General features: G+C 47.0%; 1 protein-coding gene across 1 annotated transcript in view; it reads left to right on the forward strand.

Annotated features, from left to right (window-relative positions):
- LOC136010190 (collagen alpha-1(XIII) chain-like) overlaps positions 1-21,246 on the forward strand; it is a 67,066-nt gene that overhangs the window by 11,769 nt on the left and 34,051 nt on the right. Inside the window, exons 7-19 of the mRNA XM_065671006.1 lie at positions 1,050-1,076; positions 2,177-2,203; positions 3,274-3,300; positions 3,408-3,434; positions 3,726-3,752; positions 5,838-5,894; positions 11,832-11,948; positions 12,439-12,480; positions 13,310-13,336; positions 14,076-14,111; positions 15,419-15,481; positions 16,114-16,140; positions 19,962-20,006. Coding sequence (XP_065527078.1) covers positions 1,050-1,076; positions 2,177-2,203; positions 3,274-3,300; positions 3,408-3,434; positions 3,726-3,752; positions 5,838-5,894; positions 11,832-11,948; positions 12,439-12,480; positions 13,310-13,336; positions 14,076-14,111; positions 15,419-15,481; positions 16,114-16,140; positions 19,962-20,006 — 549 coding nt within the window. The remainder of the gene's footprint in view (positions 1-1,049; positions 1,077-2,176; positions 2,204-3,273; positions 3,301-3,407; positions 3,435-3,725; positions 3,753-5,837; positions 5,895-11,831; positions 11,949-12,438; positions 12,481-13,309; positions 13,337-14,075; positions 14,112-15,418; positions 15,482-16,113; positions 16,141-19,961; positions 20,007-21,246) is intronic.

Here is a 21,246-nt window from a genome sequence, read left to right on the forward strand (position 1 = left end):
ACCTTGCTAGGCAGAACACCCCAGTCATACCAAAGGGAAAGGACAAAAAGCGATAGGGAATTCTCCAACACTGTTACAGAGGGACAAGGGAACAGAAAACAAGCCCAGGCGAGGACAAAGCAAATTTCATTTCAGTCCTAGAGTTGCTGGCAACACTCTCTGAAGCGTTGAGGCTGCTGGAGAACTCAAATGGTTGCTATTTATTCTTATGCATTTATCCTGGACAACTAGGAAGCCTAAAGCAAACACAAACACCCCCCACTTCCCTGCTTCTGCCAGGCAGCTCAGCTGCTGCTCCAGGACACACGATGTGCCAGAGCAGGTCTGTGAGGGAGACTCTCACGCTTGGAAAATGGGAGGAATTGGCAGCATCTGAACTGTCTGACTGGGCCCCATGGCTCTGCCCTTTACAGAAAAGGGAGCTGTGAGCTGCCCCTGGGCTGAGGAGAAGCAGATTTCTCTAGGCCTTTGTGGTCTTTGGCTTTTGGAGGAACAGAAAACAAATCAGCTCAGCTCATGAGAAAGGGCTGGCTGGGACAATGTTCTGTGGAGCCTATTTCTCATCAAATACTACCTTCAACATGCTGCTGAGCTGGGTGTCACCTTTTCCCTGGGACACTTTTATTATTCTGTCAGTTTCAAAAATTCATTTTCTCCATTCCCCCAAAAGGTGGGTGCCTTTTAAAATCAAAGTCTCAAGAAAACTGCTGATTTTCAACTAGTTTACAGGATGTGGCAAAACATGAAATGCTGAGGGGTTCTTGCAGATTTCCATGAATTCCTCCTCCTTCGCCTCCCTTCTTGTGTCCAGTGTTGCTGTTGAAATGGGGTGACAGTGACCAGGTCCCTGCAGAAGCAGTTGGGAAGCTGGGCAGGTACTCAGTGGGCCAAGGACCTTCCAGGACTCGGTGGGAGGGCAGAGAGGGTCACCTCTCCTCTATGTCCTTACTCCAGTCCATGCAATCTTTCAACACATAGTGCTTCCCAGGGCAGATGGACAGAAACCCCAGTGAAAGCATCTCTCATAATGTTGTTCTTTTTTCTTTCAGGGCCCTATTGGCTTGGATGGCAAACCGGTAAGCAAACAGCTTCTCTCAAGGCTTTCTGCCCTGCCTTCTGCTAGGTCCCTCTGTCCTGCCAGCCTGCGTGTTACAGAGGATGTTTTTAAGAGGATTATTTTGCAATGTCATGCACATGCATGGATTAGAAGAAAATTAGAAGGTTGGCAGGCAGAAGGATACCACAGATGCCTTGGGGGAGATGCAGAAGTCAGGAGATTAGTGAAGTCAGAGTGTGGCTGCTTCCTTTCTAGGCAAATCTATAAAATAGCACTTCACAAGTGCAACAGCCTGGCTGCAGCAGGGAAAACCTTAGCAGGCACTCCCACCCTCAATCAGAGAGACAGAGCAGATCCCCAAGACAACAGCCCTCTGCCTAAGACAGCCTACAGCTTCATCTGATGTCGACCCTACAGCTTCTTTCTCTTTCCTGTTGTACTGCAAAGAGTTGCAGTAGAATAGGAAAGGACTCTAAAGACCTCCATGCTGTCCTTCAGGCCTCCTTATAACCAGCTTTGTAGTAGAGAGACCTAAGTTCTTCTCGTTCTTAGAGAGCTAAGCAAACTGTAGCTACTTCCCTATGAACCAAACTCACATGAAACCCGTAGCTCCAGACAGCCACTTAGGCAAGTTGACCATCACACTTCTAGCCATGCTGTAATGGAGAAAGAGCTGGTAGCGCATATCTCTCGCACCTCATTTCCTATAGCAGGACTCTGTTTTTGCCATGAGGAACATCATTCTCAAAAGAGACCCAGTAGCTTCTCTCTTGTACTGCCCTGAAAATGTACACTTGAGCCCCAGTAAGGTGCAGTAACCTGCACTCAGCCAAAGGTAGCTCTGCCAGCCCAAGGAGGGAGTTAACATCCTAGCCATGCCCCAAGGAGCCTTTGCACCCCATATTCATCCTCTAGAACTTTGTCCTCAGCATTGTGGGTAGCAAGAAGTGTTTTCCTGTTAGGTGTGGAAGCAAAGCTCTACATGCACAGTGTTGTATCTTGCTTGACAAGGTATAGTAACTGCAGGCACCTCCTGAGGCAAAGGGTTAAGTGGGTTAAGTCAGCATCTTCTAGAGACTGCAGTGGTTGAAGCTGATGCATGTTTTCTTTCTTTTGCAGGGTTACCCTGGACAGAAGGGGGAGATGGTAAAAAAAAATATATTTTTGTCTCCTGGTTTGACATGATGTTGCCTCTCAGCAGGAAACGAGCTCATAGGCAGGGTAGAGATCTTAGTTCAGCTAATGCACTAGCTGTGTCCCTAATTCTGTAACTTCGTAATAGCAGTGCTGGGATGCACATCTGTAATTTTTACATTATAGCTATCAGATTCATCATGTCACAACAGCTACTCTCTAGTTACGCATGGGATATGTTTTCCTTGCAGTTAGCAATTACGTTCTTTAAATATACTCTGGGAGCTGACATTTTTCGTGGTTGGCCTCATAGCAGAAGTAAAAGTTGATGGAAAGATTTCTGAAAACCCATCTGGCAGTTTTCAACTTATCTAACAACAACAGAAAAACACCATATTTTTTGTATTAAATATTTATTTCCCCTCTTGAAGATCTGTTTCATGTGTGCATCATACTAAAATGCTTTCGGTTGAAAATGATAAACTTAGGCTGCACTCAATGAAAACCTAAATGAGGTCTTGTTCCTCTTGACATCTCTGCTGATGAAATCCCCAAACATGAGTATGCCAAGCTAGTAGCTCTGTAGTTACCTTTGCTCACTGAAATGCTGAACTTTTTCTTCTGCTAATTGTGGTTTTTGAGCTTGAGTGTCAATATAATCCTCTGGCAAATGCACGTTGAAGATCCCCTCCCTCGGTAGAAGGGTGAGCTGACATCCCCCCATTGTGCAATCCTAGCTCAGGCGGTTGCAGCTCAGGCTTCAGTCCTGACTGCTTCTGTTTCAATCCCAGCGCGTTGACCAAGGAGATACGCTGTCAACTGAGGTCTTGGGAAAAATAAGGGTGTGTTTTCCTGGTTATTTTTCCCCTCTCCTTTTAATAATTCCCACCTGTGGTGCCGCCAGAACATGTGTGCATTTTCACTCCTCCAGAGTAACAAAGAGAACCCAGATCTCTTGGGACTTTTATCCACAATTGTTTTTAAAAGCTGAGTTTCCACCTACTCCATACACTGAGAGTATTTGTCTTCTTGTCACTGTAAATGGGAATCCATCTCGCATTCACAACTGTGTTTCTTTAAAGGGTGCTGCAGGTCCCAGGGGACAACCCGTAAGTATCCCATCTCTTGCAGTCACACCTCCTCCTAATCCCTTTCATCTTGCATGAACTGAACTTCCTAATTTACTGAGGACTTTTTTATCACTTTTCTTTTATAGGGACCCCCAGGACAAAAAGGAGAAAAGGTAACCTTAATGAGAGATATGTTGAAAATTAAATGTAAAATGTGAGGAAGGAAAGGGCTCACTGGAGTTGCTGCTGATCAGTCTGAGTGGCTAAGAAATGCAGCAAGAACAGAGGGCTCTGGGGCTAAAGGGACAAGAGGCAGAATCCTTGCTGGGTACAAATTGGCATAGCTGCACTGAATTCAGTAGAGTCACAATGATTTACACCATCTGGGTCTTATCCCCTGTGTCTATTTTGGTGCTTTCTGTTCATGGTTTAAACTTGTTCCTTTTAATCCCATTCTTTCACAGGGTCAGTGTGCAGAGTACCCACACAGGGTAAGTCATTAGCGTTATTATCATCTGTCCGCTGCCTTCCTGCATGTAAATCCTCCTTCGTTTGGATGGCTTTTTTGTTGGAAATATAGATCGTTTCATTAACAAGATGCGTCACCTGGGCCCTGAGGGCAGTGCTTGGCTGACGTGTTTCATGGAAAAGCAGCAGATGAGGTTTTCTGGGAGGGGTGTTGGTTCTTCAGTCTGTTCCTGCCCGATGGGCTCACCCCCAGTTAAATGCTGCTGTTGCTGCTTCCTTGAGACCCTCCCATGGTTCTGTGCCGGAGCAGGGAAGGTCTGTGTCCTCACCCCAAAACTCAACAAAACCTGGGATTTCTGGAAGAGTGAACACACTCACACCTTGTGCTGCTGCACCATCTCTGTCCTGCTTCCTCAGCCTCCACTGCAGGTGTGTGGCCAGGAGCAGTACGTAGTTTGCAGACCTTGGGGAAAATCTATCATCATTACTTCCTTTTTCTTCTCTCTTGTGCTGGTTGCAGCCCTCCACAGAGACAACAGGAAGCGTCATGCTTCCTTTCCAAAAGTAACTATGACCACCCCTGACCACAGTGCTCTGGCTGGTTCCTGATGAGCTGGTGCCCATGCCCAGTCCCCCAGCCTGGTGGGCTTTCTGCTTGCAAAGAGAGAAGGAGGGTTGATGCTGGCAACAGTTTAACAAAAGCCAGGATGTTGCCCCACTTGCCTCTTTGTCCTGGACTGGCTGGCATGTACCACAGCCAAGAGAGGAGAAAGTACATCATAGGGTTTGAGGGGATTACAGTGGTAAAATTTAACCAGCTCTAAAAACAACCAGAGTGCTGAAAATCCACTGGAAATGCATTGGAACAACATCATATGAAGCATCTGGAATTTGTAATCTGGGTGTACAGGGAGATAGGCTTAAGGGCTTTCTGTTTATTTTGATGGGCCTCTGAACAATTAGGTGGGCTCTGGTCTCTGGCCCTGAGGGAGCAGGGCCCTGGATGCTCCAAGTAGCAAAGACAGGAGAGAGAGCTCAGCTGGCAGCAAGACAGAAGGGAGCCATTGGTCTGTGCCAGTCCCAGTACAATAATAGCTGGTCAGCTGTGTTTATTTAGGCTAGTGGGCTCACTCGATTGTTATGTTAAAAAGAAGCTAACAACAATGCTCACCGGAGTGGTGTCCTGGCTTCCTGTTACAGCCCTTGGCCTAGGCTGTCCTCGGTGCTCAAGGTGAAAAGCAGCCTCAGGACCTGCAGCAACACTGGGAAATGGAGATGCAGCTTGTGCATCACTGGGAGTAGCCAGGCTCATGCCTGGGAGCAAAAGCATGCTGGTTTGGGGCTGGGTTGTAGGCACGCGGGGTGACATACTGCAGGGCTGGGTCAGTGAGGGAAGGATGAGTGCAAAGCCCCACATCCCAGCAAAGCCTAGCGATGTTTCCTTGGCTCTCATGGAGATAATTCTGGTCTCATGAAGCAGCAAGCTCAACATTTTAAAAAGCCCATGAGTTGTTGCAAGGCAGAAACATGCTCTCAGGAAGGGTGACTGTCCTCAGGTCAGCTCAAGGGTGGGCAGTTCTGAAGGGTCTTGTCACAGACTGCAAGTTCATGGAGCCTGAGGCACAAATGAGCCAACAGAGATGCAGTTCTCTCTCTTCCTCCCAGAATGAAAATTAGGATGAGCTTTGTTGTAAAAATCTACACATTTGATTGAATTTCAATTTGCTCTTGCTTTACGGGCTGACAAAGTCCTTTGTCAGATATTCTGAGTGAGGAAATGAAATCTCGCATCCAGGGATGTTGATTTGGTTTTGTTTTGTTTTTTTTTTTTCTTAGAAAGGAAATATAAGGTTAGGACATATGAATTGGCTCTTGTTGTGATTTCCTATTTTTATTGAGCGAGCCTGTACAGCCTGCACTGCTGTGAGGGATGAACCTGGTAGTGCACCTACATATTCTGTGTGGCTGTGTGAGGTGCTCTGAAGTGCTGCCCTGACAAAGGGCGCTCAGCTCAGGGAAATGGGGGACCAGACATGCTCTATTTGCTCTCAGAAGTGCTGTGTGTCTAACTGACCCCATTTGTGTCATGTGTCTTCGCTGTCCCCTAGGAATACCTAAGTACCACCCTTGCAGCCCTGCGCTCTAACCAGATCCTTACGCTGAAGGTTTGTGGGTAACGATCTGATGGGACCCAGTTCTGATGCAAAGGCTTGAGGATGCGGATCCAATATTGCATGCTGTCTTCTGACGAAAACTTGCCATTGAGACATAGAAGGGGCAGGGCAGGAGCTGTGTGGAAGAGGCTTCAGGTTTCTTCTCTAAAATCTCCCACTTGCACCTGAATCCATTGCTGGGTCTTGTCTCACCTCTGTTTTCAGGACGGCTTTACTCCACTTTCCTCCTTATCCTTTCCAGCATCCTCCCTGCTTCCCTGTAAGCTGCATAGTATTTCAGCACTTGAGGAGACAGGTAAAGCCAGCTCGGCTGGGTCTGGGTAGCTCGCACAAATGTGCTAAGTACACTTAGCACAGAGGTGTGGGGATTTACAGCAGCATCTCCCTTGAGAAGATTAGCACAGTCCCACATTCTCTCCTGCGCTATGGGGCCTCCTGCACTGTCTTTTAGAAAGAGAAGGATTTCCTTCAGATAAAATCAGAATAGCTGAATTTCCAGCAGCTTTTGTTGTGATAGCTTGTGGCTGTCTGGTTCATCGCATTTGAGCACAACTGCCTCATCACAGGGCAGCAATGCTGCAATATTGGGTTGCCGCTTCACTTTGCAATAGGACTGGGTCCTTACTTTCACTGCAAACATGGAGAACAGTGTTTAAAGTGATTAATGTACACTTCTTCGGTGCGTTTATTTGCTATGGTGGGAAACCTGTGGGCACACCTCTCAGATCTGAGTGCACAGCTCACATGGGGAAACATTGCATGCAAGGGCACATTTTTGTGTCTGAGCATAGAAAGCATCTTTTCCCTGTGTAAATCAAGAGCAGCTTCAATGGAAAACTGATAGGAACAGGAAAGTGGATCTGGCCAGAGGAGCATTCCTGGGCCTGAAGCCGGCATGGTGGGTGCCAGGGTGACAGCAGCATGCGTGTAAGTGGAAACTAGATACAGCAGAAGGATGAACAGATGCTTCTGAGCTTTAGTGCATTTGATTTCTGTGTGTCTAGGTCAGCTTTGTGCCCTAAGGCAGCATTCCTATCTATAAGCAGTCAGAGGATGGTATTACCGCTACACAAGGAAAAGCAAAGCATAGGCTTCAAAAGCAATACCCCGCTTAGGACTCAGGCACCAAGGCCTAGTCTTTTCCTTTGGCCATGATAAAATGAACCCAAGTAAATGAACCACAGTAAGACCTGGTTGCTGGCCCTGGTGCCTTCTGTTGACCCTTTCTACCCTTTCTCCACTCCTACCCCTGGAAGAAGGGTGATGCCTGGAGATACAATGTGTTTTTTGTAAGGAAAGATGGATAGAACTAGGAAATCACACTTGGAAAATTTGAAGAAAATTGCCATTTTGATAGTTGCCTCAAATCTGATGTTGAGAAATTAAAAGGAACAGTCCTGTCAGCAGCGAGCTTAGCAGAGCCTGTAGGGGGATGCCATGTAGTAATGCCTGAGGAGATCAGTAGAGATGAGTCAACCCCCACCCCCAGGCAAGTTTAATTTCCAGAGAAAGTGGTAAAAGCTCAGTGTGGTGGGAGCATCAGGTTGGCAAGCACAGCATCACTTGCCGGTGCTGGCACGTGACAGGTCCCCCTGTGAGCAATGAGTGGCACGGAGGAGCTCAGAGGTCTGCCGGCAGGTACCCGTGCTGTGCACCCTCTGTGCGCGGCTCTTCTGGGCGGGTATTTTTACAGCAATCTCTCTGTTCCCCTCTTCTCTGTTCTCTCCCCTGCCTGCTCTCTGACTCTCGGTGCCCTAACGGCCTCCTTTGCGCTGCGATCTTCTGGTTTGATCTTCTTCAGCTGTTGCCTCTCCTCAATTCAGTGAGGCTGGCTCCACCTCCGGTCATAAAGAGACGCACTTTCCAGGTAGACTTCTCTTTGCCTGTTTCTAAGCTGACCCCAATGCTTGCAATTAATTAGCTTGTTACCTGTCTTTCTTACCCTACATGGGCTTTCCAAGAGGTTCAGGCGGAGCTGAGGGAGTTTCTTTGAAGCAGGGGAAATCTTTGATGTGATAATGTGGCTAAAAAGAAATCCAGTGAAGCCAGTCTTCTGAACTAAAAGAAACGGGCCATGAAACTGTTCTCAGGACTGTCAACAAGCAGCCTCCTACATTATGGAGTCAGTTCCTGCATATTCAATCTTCAGAAGAGGTTAGAAACCTCTTGCTGAAATGCAGCTAATGTCTGTGAAACTTAACTGAGATGAATGAATAGGGAAATGCTTCTTCTATATGGGCTAGTCTAGTCTGAGACACTTGGGAAAATGTGTTTAAATAAGCTGTTATAATGGTTTCATTAAGTTGCATTAAATCTTTGTGTAAACACATTTATTTTGGTTTCCAGGGCCATAATTCATGTTTAGTTTAGTTTATTTTGGGAATGAATTCATAAGATGAATTACAGACATATGAAGAGTGAATAAGAGTGTCCATAGTCAGAGTTCATGTGGCTTTTAATGAGCCCACTTTGAGCTCCCTCGTTCATCAATTGGGATTAACTTTCCTGTGTGGACAAACCGCTGTAATTACCCCAGTGAAGTGTGCTGGGCACCCTCTATTAAGTGGCTTGGTTTTGTCACCCTGCTGCCTGTCTAGACAGTCAGATGCTAGCAGGGAACTGCCGTCTGCACTACAGGCCTTTACCACAAGGTGCCTAGTCCTTGCCCAGTGCTGGCAAAATCCTGACCTTATCACTTGAGCCCCTGGTCTCAATTCAGTTTCTATCGATTCAGTGTTTGCAACACACAAAGCCCCATGGATTGCTCTGGTCGGCCTTCAAAGTGACAGTCTGGAGAGCCAGGCCAAGGACTGACCTCTTGGGAAGGCTTTGAAAGCTGATGTTAGTATCCAGGATGAAGTGGGAAACTTGAATAGCTGCCCTGTGTCCTGTTCTCAGCCAGGGCTGCAAATTCCCGCTGTCCCCAGAGGCTAACTTCACTGGAGAATTTTGCCATGATTGGTTTTGCTGTTGCTGTATTCATTCTCTAAGTGTAACAAAGTGTAATCCACTCCTACAGATCTGCCAGCACCTGGCAATTCCAGGAGCCCAACATATGAATACCAAGAAAATATGTGAGGCTGCAAAATAAATGTTAGCACCATGCCTGAGAGGGGAAAATCCTGCTGCTGCCTCTGAGCACATCAGCAAGAGGGCTTTGCCCAAAGGCTTAGGCTTAGCAGAGACATGGGCTGAGTGTAGACCTGTGTTAGGAGGCTGAACAAGCATTGCATTGCTGAGCCCCAAGCAGAGTTGCTAAATGGTGTTTAGAAGAACTGAAAAATAGCTCCAGTTAATAGCTAATAGTATAGAATCACAGAGTCATAGAATGTTTGGGTTGGAAGGGACCTTAGTTGGTTGGACTTACAACCATCTAGTTCCAGCCTTCCTGCCATGGTTACTGGTCACTTCCACTAGACCAGGTTGTTCAAAGCCCCATCCAGCCTGACCTCAAACATTTCCAGGGATGGGGCAGTCACAGCTTCCCTGGGCAACCTCTTCCAGTGCCTCAGCACCCCCATAGTGAATATTTTTTTCCTAATATCTAATCTAAACCTACCCTCTCAGTTTAAAGCCATTTCCCCTTATCCTGTCACTACATGTCCTTATAAAAAGTCCTTCTCCAGATTTCTTGTAGGTCCCCTTAGGCACCAGAAACTTCTCTAAGGTCTCCCCAGAGCCTTTTCTTCTTCAGGCTGAACAAGCTCAGCTCTCTCAGCCTGCAGACACCTGATGAGAATGACACCTGATCTCCAATTTACTGTATCCATTTACCATCCGGTTAGACCTGTGGTGGTCTTTTTGTGCTGAATGCATTAATAAGAGTATAATGATGTGATAATAACATTTTGCATGTTTAGGGATCTGCATGGACAGGCACTCACTTAGACAAAGCACACTCTGTCCAAGGCAGCAAAGTGAAGGCAATGCAAATGGGAGTTTGGGTGAGCTCCTTCCAGCTGCTCCCCCTGCTGGGGCAGGGCTCCTGCTCTCCACATCTCCCCGTATCCTGCCAGGGTGCCAGCACCCCTTCACAGCCCCGTGCTGTGTTATAATGTCCTAAAATCCGGAGCATGGACTGGGCTGACAGAGAGTAGCTGAGATGGGAATAGAGGAAGGAGAATCAATGGGAGATGGGCAAAGCTCCTTTGTGTTCCCGTGGTGGGGGTGCTGTAATATGCATGTACTCTTTAGTGCACCCGTGGTGGGAGTGATGTAAGATGCAATGGGAGTGAAATCTCTGAAGCTGGGCTGCAAGGTCAGGGCAAGAAGAAATCTAGAAATACACTCCAGTGCCCCCCAAGCCTCTTGCCTTCACTGAATGCAAATTCCCTCACAAATTTAAAAGCAGTGAGACCATTTACAGGACAGTTAAATACCTGAGTATGGAGGACAGGGAAGCTCAGGAAGGATCCTGTGTCCCCTTGCATGTGCCGCAGGGCGAGCCAGGATCCACTTACTTACAAAACAGGGAAAAGAGAGGGCACCTTTCCTGCCAGGCCCAGCAGGCTTCCCAGCACAGGCTGTGGGTTGTCGGCAAGGCGGTGTCTCTCCCACGGAGAAGGGCTGTTGCTCCACATGACTGAACTTCCTATGAGCCTAGCCTGTGTTTTGGAAATTTTAAATAGAACTCATGGCAGAAGGGAGGAAATTTGCAGCTTATTACTTTCATTTATCATTCTAAAGAGAGCAAACATCCCTGTATCTGTGTATTTTACCAAAGACAGCCAGGATAAAGAGCACACTTGGTAGGAACACACATAGGGGCAGATTTCATGCATTCTCCTGCACACGCAAGTGCATGAGAGCAGTCTTAGTTTTACCCAGTAGTAGTGTATAAGGCTGTATAGAGGATAAATGCAGCAGAGACCCAACTGCACACCCATTGATTTATAATTGAGAAACAACCATGTTTGACTTCCAGCTTCCCGTGGATCCACCAAGGAGAGGTTTTCAATTTTAAATTGGGTCTCCACCAGTAGGATGTCATGGTATTTTATCTAGGGAGGGGGAATTGGAGGGGAGCCCACAAGACTAACAGCTTAGCGTGGGTGCCACAGTGCCTTAGGATTTTGCTGGATTCATCAATTATAGATCAGCAGTCTGGTATTCAAACGTGGCGCTTCCAACCCACTGTCTCCTTCAGCGCCGCTTGATCCCAAGTCGAGGTCCTTTGGGCCAGATGACATTGCTGAGGCATGAGCCACAGCCACCAAATGGCTACTAAGGGGTCTGGGGAGCAACCGGCTGAAACAGCTTTATTTCAGGGAGCTTAAAATGGCAGGTGGCTCTGCACGCACTAGCTCGTTAAATCTCACAAAACCGGGCTCTGCCTGGTGTACATAGGCCTGTTCTGGGCGGGCTCCAGAAATACCGCGAAGATCGTGTTATTTTCTTATGGTTTTGTGGCATTTCTAATTTTAGTCCTTGGCAAAACAGAGGGATATATTTGTCCAACAAATATAGCCTAGGGAAAAAAAATAGGCTGAGGTAAGACACTGTGGTTCTGCCTGGAAGTGCCAGGGTGGTCACGGGAGGCTTTGCTTCACATATGACTGTCAAGTGCTTTGGAAAGCCTCCTGAGAAGCTCAAGAGATGTTGGTCCATGACTTATAAATTGTACTTGACTGACTCAATGGAGAAAAAGATCTCTTTGAACTGCTCAGCCATCTGTAGATCCCTTTTAAAGAGAGGTCTAACAAGGTGGCCTCAAATGTCTTTTGAAACTGTAGGGTAGTGGCTCCTGCTGCTCAGGCAACCTGGCCATCCTCAGCAGGACTCTCGCTCTTGGAAACCTCTTCTAGCACTAACCTGGGACTTGTTCTACCTCTTCTGCTTCAGCCGAGCTGACCTGCTTTGGGCCTCTGGGGTGGTGGTGTGAAAGGTTTGCTCTGCCTGCTCATAACCTGTTGTTTTAACAAACCACAGGGTGAACAAGGACAAGCAGGAATCCAAGGTCCCCCGGGCCCCCCTGGTCCACCAGGGCCTACTGGACCGGCTGGACCTGAAGGAATCCCAGGGCAGCCTGGGCCAATTGGACCACCTGTAAGTACAATTACAAAAAAGCCTTCTGCTTCCTCTTTCCCTAGGGCACAATTTTCTCTGCCCTTTGTTGCCTGTTCTGAAGCCAAGATAGCCACAGACAGGAGATATGTAGGGGATGTGGATGTGTGTGGAGGAAGAAGTTCTCAGGAAGGAGGGGGAGCGGGAGGGAGAGCGGAGGTGTGCACCCAGTATTGTTGCTATCTGGACACACACATGTGAGTGGGTGACACCAAGGCTCATTTCCTCGTCCTCAGGCTCTGCAGAGGGACACAGGGAGGAAGTAGCATGAAGGGTGTAATTGTCCTGCTCACAGCAGAAACCTGGCTGATAAGCATCCCTGTGACCCCTTTGAAGCCCTGCCTCTGTCCTGTTCAGGCTGGTAACAAGCAGCCAAGGAGGGCAAGACCAGAAGCACTCTTTAAAATAATGCCATTGCTGAATGGCAGGGTACAGCAGAAAATCTTGCTAAGGTACCTCTCTCTTGTGACAGGGCATAGCTGGAGAACCTGGGAAGCCTGGCAGAGATGGAAAGGTGGGTACCAGAAACCGTTCCTGGGAGCTGCAGGGAGAAACATGACATGCTGGCCCAGCAGTTGCTGCAGCATGAAAGGAGTTTTCACCTCAGAGTTTTCAAGGTCTGCTAGTGGGACAAGCAAGTCTTGTCCCCAAAAGCACCTCTCCACACACAGTATAGGGGTCAGGTATCCTGTAAGCATCTTCAACTCTCTTTGAGCTCTGAGGAGCCAAGGATGTGATTACTAAACATTTTAATTACTATAAGCAGATAACATCAAGGGTGGTATAGAGTGGTTTTCTCCTACCTGCTCACATCAAGAAGGCAGCTCCTCATGGATATTGTGTTTATTTACATTTACATACACATGTATCTGTTATGCTTTGTGGTGCATATCAGGTGAATTGTTCAGTTATTTCTGATTTGAAAACACAAGTGGTTTGTTAATATATTCTCTCCATTTAGCTTGTCAGAGATAGCTGCAAACACCTGATTTACTCCAGAGCTGCACAGTGGGCTTGGAACAAGTTTCCCAAGTAAATGCAAAGAAACAGAAAAGATTCTAGGGCACAATGAATAAGGCAAAGCAGCTTTTTGGTCTTTGGATTCAGCAAGACCAGGCCTGGGGGGATGGAGCACTATGGGCATGAACTTATTTGTGTATATGGGTTAAGACAGTATTCATCTACATGAAGAACAGATGGGGGATGTTTGTGCTCACCAGTGCAAATCATCTCTGTAAAGAGGCATTTCAAACCAAAGCAGTCATCATCTCCCGCCACCCTGCAGTCCCTATAATGTTGTGTACATTTGCCAACTCCAGTGTTTGTTTTGATTTTATCTGCAGGGCTTACCTGGGCCTCCTGGACCAAAGGTGAGACATCTCACCTCACTTAGAGGTAGAAAAATGCTAAACAGAGGTGGACACTCCTGGCAACAAGATATGTGTACATTTTGTTGGGAGGAGGAGGGAGAAGGAGGTTACATCAAACAGCTGAGAAAGATTTCTAACCCAGCTCAGTATTGCCTTTGGGGCCTGGCCCATTGCTGACTCATGGGTTTTATCCAGGCAACACTTCTGAGTTGCATCTTGACTGAGCAAGGCACGCCTCATCAGCCCCTCTTGCAAAATTGTTTGCCACACACAGCTTTATTGGCTTCTTCCATTCTCAAAGCGTTTACCAGCGCTTCAGGAACTGATTTTGCAATGCTATTGTTAACTCCACCACAGTTTCCCATTTATTCACTTGCCAAAATGCGAAGGAGGGGGTGTTTGTTGTTGTTTTTCAGCTGCAGCCACCCACCCCCATTTGTTTTTATTTGAGATATGTAGCCAGGGTGAGGAGATGGGAAACACAGAGCTGAGGCACAGAGCTGGCGCTGGTTGTTCAGCTGCCAGTGCTTGTTGTGCCTTTCCTGCTAGGGCTCAGTCCAGTGCAGGTAACAGTGACCCACAAGTCTGAAGGGTCAGGAACCTAGTGGAGTCACTCTGAGCAAAAGGTGAATTTTCCCCATGGAATGCCCTTCCATTCCAGCATCACCCAGGGAAAAGGGCATGGATTTGACCATCTCAGGCAGAGCCTCACTTTCTTCTGTCTTTTTGCCTTTTGTAGGGGGACCCTGGGATTCAGGGATACCCTGGCAGAAAGGTAAGAGGGGAGCTGCAATATTGTCTAATGATTTAAGCTGTGTCGATGCCTTGTGGGGTCACAAATGCAAATCTGTGGACTCCTCTGGAGCCCTCTTCTGAGCTCTCCTTCTGCTGGACATAGGGCTGTAACTGGTACAGAGATCCCCTGCTGTCATCCACATTAGGAGAGGCTGGACCCAGTGATACCTTTAGCTTTCTAGTAGCTATGGGGCAGGCATCTCCCCATCTGTGTGCCTCTTTAAACCCACTTCCAGGCTGAAGGCTGTTGTGCATCCAGACCTGAACAAGAGACTGGAAAGGGCCAAATCCCTGGCTATGTGTTGCTCTCGAATACAGAAGAAAAGTCAATCCTGCTCCAGGTTAAAAGGCAGAAGCTGGCAATGCCCAAATATCTTCAGCAGCAGCTAACCAACAGTACGGTTGTCAAGTCCAGAGGGGGACAGAAAGGGAGACAGTGAAAGGACACAAAGAAAGATCAAAGGGGAGAGAGAGAATGGAGAGATACTACTAAAGAGATGTCAGCTGGAGAAAGGAAAGGCGAACGTTCCCGGCAGGCAGGAGTCCTATGCCCCATGTTACCTCCACATTGCTTTATGGGTGCTCTGTGAGCAAAAGGCAAGACCTGAGAGCTTTCTAATTAGTTCTGTATAAACTGAGAAGTTTCTGTTATGTCAGGAAGTGGAAATTATAGCCCTCACAGACCACAGCCCGCTCCTGCAGACAGACACGATTTATTGCTTCTTCTTCCAGTGAGCCATTGGTTTTTCCATTAAGAGCTCATCCTGTCCTGTGTGTGCTGGGGTGGGGGGGTGGCTCTCAGCACACAGGAGCAGTGAGGGGGTCCCTGTGATGACCTTGCAATGAGGGCCTCTCCTACTAGCTCCTCTTACATGAAACAACTTGTCTGCCTAATTTATTTACCAAGCAAAGAGCCTGCGCTGATCCCAGAGGAATGAGCCTGAGGTTGTGACCTTTCTCTGGGAAAGGTGTAAGGAATGGATGAAAACAGGGGAGAAGATCTTCCCTGACGAGTGGGTCAGGGGAAAGGGAAAAGAGGGTAAAGAGCTGAGCAAAGGTGTGATACAGGATTGTGGGACCACTCCCTTCAATCCATTTATTTCTCACCCTAAGTATCTTGATGCAGAATGGTGCTCCTCCCCCAGAGAGACCCACATGGTAGGTTGGTGTGTGGTGGGTGCCCCTGTGTGGGACATCTTTGCTGACCTTTCAGGGAAACCACAGTCTTCTTTTCTTGCTGCTCACTGCATTTCCTTCTTCCTCCATTTTCTTTCTTCTCTTCTTCAGGGTGAGGTGGGTGAGTCAGGCCTGCCTGGTGCACATGGCCTCCCTGGAGCTACTGGCCCCAAGGTAACCCTTAAACTCAGAGTCGTTTGTGCCATCTCCCAAGAACAGATAAGTGGCACACAAGCTTAGAGACATGCTAAAGGAATAAAGAAGTTCAGGGCCTGGAGGCAGTTCTCTGGAGGCAGTTCTCTAGAGGCTGATATGAACCATGTAAAGAGAAAAACTCTCCTATGTAAAAAGTGTGGGCAATTTTGGCCAGAGTGGTTGCCTGCTGTCCAGAACCAGGGTCAGGTTCAGCCCTGCACAGGCCCCCATTAAAGAATAAGACTAACCCAGCCTTTAGGGGCTTTGCATTAAGGCTGGGAGAATGCAGATACTCTGGTCCATGAAATAGTTTGATGGTTTGTCTACAACTCAAAACATGCGGGAAAGCATTAGTACGGGTGACCTCCAGCATCCAACAATGTAAATTGCCTTGCATTCCCAGGGAGGAGTGGGCTGCAGCCAGTGTTCAGGCTGGTACCATGTTATTATCAGGAGCCAGTTCTCTCTGGAGGCCTGGGTTGTGTTTGTCGCACACTCCAGCTTTCAGCTACTTTCTCTTCTGCTCTTGTAACAATTGTACTGCTTGCTCAATTTCTCTTTATGCTCACCATCCTTCTCTGTTTCTTCTCTCTCTCTCCTTTGCGGGGCAGGGTGAAAAAGGGGACACTGGCATAAAGGTAGGCATGAGAAATATGGTTTTCTAACATGGTAGATCATCTGGGAGATACTGCTCCTTGGGCTGATGAATTGTAAGGGGAAGTTGGATCTAAGGCAGCCCTGTGGGGTATTTAATGGAGTACACATCTGTGCTCTGATTAACCACAGACAGACACTCCAAGCTCAGGCAATAAAGGCAGCCTTTATCCATTTGGTGGAATTTGATTCTTACCAAAGGCATTTCTCTGACTATGAAGCTTGCTAATGATTTGTTACATCTCTCCATTTGATGGGCTAGGTTGGGGTTTCCTCATAAAATCTGGTTAGCTGACGCATCAAATCCACTCAAACTCTGCAACTCAGGCTGAGGCTTGGCACCAGGCTTTTCTGTCTGTTTCTGGACACTTTTTACAGGCTAGTATGGACTATGCCCAGATGTTATCTATTTGACTGAAATTTACTGTACCCGTATATTTAAAGTATATTACTCAATGTAGGCTGTACTTAAAACATTACAATACTGGCAAGTGTTCATGACAGTCAGAGCATACTGTGTCATGCCATACATTTTAAAGAAGAAAGACTGGTCCTGTAATATTTTGAAAGGCATTAACACTGACACATACATTTCAAGCATTTAGTACATGGCATGCACCTCATTTATCATGCAGCATATACATTTTCTATATTTTTTCCATCTGGGTGGACTATTTGAAGGCAGAAAAGGTCCCTTCCAAACTTAACATGGATGTGTTACATCAAGTTTAAAGAAATGTTTCGAAATGCAGGCTCTGGGTTGAATAGAACAGCAGCGATTGTCTTCCTACAAGAAAGCAATATCTCCTCAGAAATACTGTGGTGCATGTAAAGTCTGAAGGTTTCCACGTGTCCGTCTTCATATCAGTGTAATTCCACTGAGCACAAAGGTGTTGCTTCAGGTTTGTGCCAGTGTAAGTGAAAGCAGAATTGCACCCAGAACGCGTGTGTTTTGAGACAAGAGTTTGCTGCTGTCTCAGCAGCCAAGTGCTCTCACATTAAGCTGAACTGGATGGAAGACTGAAGTTAGAGCATGGCCTGGGAGGGAGAAAAGGCTGGAAGGAGAAGCTGTGTTCCACCCCTGCTTGTACTATCTTTTTTCACTGCTAGCTAACACAAGGACTAATCAACACTTCATTTGGGCAAAGGGGTAAGTCTCCAAAGTCTTCCACTGATGTCCCAGGGTCATCCACAGGTGAGAGCCTTCCCTGTTCTATGTAGGGAGTAACAACTTAGGGTGACCCTGGGCACATGCTCTCGCTGCTTGGGCCCTTACTGTCCCACTTCACAAAGAGTGGAGATGAAACCTGCCATGCCTTCTGTGATACTAAGTCAACTCCAAAGGGGCACCTCCCCAGAGCCAAAGTAGCCTGTTCTTTCACAGACTGACTTTCATTTGTTGTTGTCAGGATCAGTTTTCTCTCGACTTCCTTTCTTCGCTCAGATGAATGGAAAGGGATGTGCAGAGGTAACCTTAAATCAGAAGCCAGACATCACCCAGTAGCTGCTCCTGGGCATCTAACAATGCACGGATTTGTTGTCTTTGGAAATTGCTTCTTTCTGTCACCCTCCCACCTAGGAGGATTGCTTGGGATTCTGGAAGGCTCTTAATGCTTCCACCTTTGGATCCAATTACCTGGGCTAGATTCTGCCTTCTCTGAGGAGCCCCAGACAAATACTATGATTTGTAATTTAGCTGTAGTGACCAATTTTGCACAGCGTATCACTGCTTTTGCTGGCAGTGAAGAACATTTCAAGCTTGAAGAAGCTTGCTAGTTTCACACAGACCCATTGTTCTTCAGGAGCTTCCCCCCACCTAGTGTCAGATGCAACACAACATAGTTTCTCTCTTAGCTACTTTATTCTGTACTTTGGTCATATTGAGATCTATATCTGTGTCTCATTAGACAACCGGTGAATGTGACCACCTGGGTAATTGGAATAAGCATTTGACTTGCTGCCACCCAGCCCAGACATCACATTCAGCTTTACTGATGTTTTCTTTCCTTTTTTTCTTTTGAAGGGTCCTTAGGATGAGGCTTTTTCTCATGCTCTGAGGAAAGAGCAATAAAGAAACTGCCCACAGCCTTGCTCGATATGCCCCATCATAATGTGCCCTTTACAGCAAGGAGCAAAAACGGAAGGGTCTCTGTTATAATTGGCAACCCATAGCCAGTACTGCTAGTGAGCTGATCAGCATGGGGCATGCTCTGTTATGATTGGCACGCGGTGGGTATAAAGCTGCACACACCAGGTGTAAAGGAAGAAAATATGAGGGCTTTCTGTGTTGGATGAGAGGGGTTCAGCCTAACTCTTGTGGATAGACTGGGTAGTATTTCCTAAATCAGCCTAAAGCTCAAGAGACCTGGACGGTGCTGCTGAACGCCTTCCTGGAGCCCAGTGGGGACCTGTGCTGGGCATTTTGCCTTTCACATCCACCTTTGGTGGTGTTTCCCAGATTCTGGCTTGGGTACACCACTCCAGTGTTGGTTTTGGTGGGTTGCTGCTGCATGTCTATGGCACTCTGTGCAACCCAAAGGGCAATGGGGGATCCCAGAAGGATCAGACCAATAGCTACTTACTGTATTACAACAGCTTTCAAATGTGGAAGGGTTTAAAGATGTTCTGGAGAGTTGTTTTTCCTGCTTAGTCTCTGGGTTTGCCTCTGAGGTTTTCTTTCTGCTCTTTAATGGTACAGTGTCATGTTTGATGGTCCTGCTCTCTAATTAGCATTGTGTGATCCTGCCGTGCCAGTGGGGGCTGTGCAAGTGAGCTGAAGCCATCATCGGAAAATGCAGAGTAGGGTGGTTGCTCTGTAACTTGCCCCCTGTAAGGGGCTACCTCTCTCTGAGGTGGCTTTGCTTTTGCAGGGATAAATAATTAAACAGCTCTTCAGGCAGGCAATTTCTTCCAGGCAAGTTTCTGGGATGGGGAATTACTTTCACATGCAGGGCTGCTCTATGGGGCCAGCCTCTGCAAGCAGTGGGGGTGCCTCCCGGCAGAAAGCACTGATTTTCCTTGCTTGGTCTCACTTGAGAGAAAAAAAAACAACCCAAAAAAAAACCAAATCAGGGAACACAATTGGGAAGGAGGGAGGGTCCCCACTTCTCCGGTGCAAAGCATTCATAACCATAGTTTCATTTTTCTTACAGATAAGCATACCATAGTTAAGTATGCTGCATAGGATAGGAGATGCCCACACTGCCTAGGTCATGTATATTGTGGTGTTATACAGTATTTTACAAAATGCAGTTTGCAGTGTGACACAGTTACAAAAAAGTGCTTTTTTAAAAGCATATACATATATTCCTACTGAACAGCCCTTCCAAGCAAGGACTAAACACCCAGAGCAAAGTAACAGCAGTATGAAGATTGTCTGAAGATATTTTATTTTTCAGTTATCACCAGATAAAATTCAGGCTAACAATACAAGGCAACCATTTCTCCAGATAAGTTTGTTTGTCCTATAGTCACTGCAGACTGAGTGACTCCATGCCCTGCAGAATACCGTGGCATGGGATGTGGTAGGAGGATACAGAGGCAGTTGGTACCCAGCACTGCTGCTGTGGCACTCCAGCAGGGTCAGTCCTGCTGTACACAACAGGCTTGAGAGGTCTCTGCGATGGGAAATGGCACTGGTCAGAGCAGTCAGCTTGGTGAGAGTCAGGTGGGGAAATGGGCTGTGCCTTATCTCACCCAGGAGGCTTTCTCATCACCTATGCCCTGGGCACTCCTCACAGAGCCATGGGGGAACTCATCTCCTGTCTCTTTCTCTCTTTCTCTGTGATTCTTGCTCTGCTTCCAGGGGGAGAGAGGCATGCCAGGGATGCCAGGAAGACATGGCACTAAGGTACCTTGTAAACAGTGGAGTGATGCTTGTCTGCCTGTTCTCACCTATACCACTTGACTGTCCCTGATGCACAAGCATCACCTGGGTTTGTGTGTGTGTCTGTCAATTACTATCCTCAGCTGAAATCTTTCTGCTTCAGAATTGCAAAATAGAGGGCTTAATTTACAAAGGAGGTGTTGGGGGAACTGTTTTACAAAGCAAAAGGCATGCCCAGTCTGATGATGTCTTGCAACATCAGGATCTTAATGCTTTACGCTAGTGAGAGCGGCCAATTGCTGATGTTTCTAGGGAATTGGTGTTTTGTAAACTGAGGGTCCCAAGCAGCTGCTACAGCCTTCAGCAGTGTGTGTTAGCCCACTGCCACTGGTAGGGTTATACAAGTGTGAATGTGGACTAATGTAGCAACGAATCAGGGTCAGTGTGTGAGCAAGCCTGCATGTGTGTGCACTGCAGTTTCAAGATAAATACTAGAGAATAACATCATCCACATTGACTGCCATTTAAAAGCTGAAGAGTAAGGAACAGGCATCCCAAATGCACTGTGAAAGCTTAACCTAAGCCAAATGCTGCACGTAATTCCTTTCATGACTCTAGCCTGTATTCACTAAAAACCTACTGACCCCTGAGAAAATCTGGAATGCTTTTTTCCCCCTGTTTATTGCATAGAATCCCTGATTTCCATCTTCTATCCTTGTGTTTTTTAGCTTTGTCCCTGATTTCTGTTTCAGAAAGCTGAGAGGTATGATCCTGCTGCTCTCTGGCTCCCCACTCCTTGTTTGAACTTTTCCAAGCTCTTTTCACTATGAACTTGGCTCCCAGTCCTCCCCTCTGCCTCATGTGCTACATCCCAAGCGCTCTCATTTCCCAACTTCTAACACTACTTCACCTCCTCTCCTCTTCTTAGACATTTGTTATCCTTCGTATTTGTTTTTATAACTGGACCTTTCACCAGGATCTAACTAATACTAACACAGGGCATACAGAGATTTCAGAGCAAAGGGCTGATAGGGAAGACCTGTTTTTTGCATCAATGCTGTCGAGGGAAATGTGACTGTCCCTGTGGGAGCAGCTGCCTCCTAAGTTCTCAGATTGCTGGACTCTGTGGTTTCATGGTGGCGGCTTGCTCTGCACTGCAGAGTGACACCTCAATTGCAGTGCTTGGAAGTCTTTTTCTTTTCCCTAAGGTGGCTGGCTTCAGAGCTTTGCTGAAAACATTTTACTGCAGGGTTTGTTTAAAACA

This window comes from Lathamus discolor, chromosome 3 (assembly GCF_037157495.1).
Source record: "Lathamus discolor isolate bLatDis1 chromosome 3, bLatDis1.hap1, whole genome shotgun sequence".
Classification (NCBI taxonomy): domain Eukaryota; kingdom Metazoa; phylum Chordata; class Aves; order Psittaciformes; family Psittacidae; genus Lathamus; species Lathamus discolor.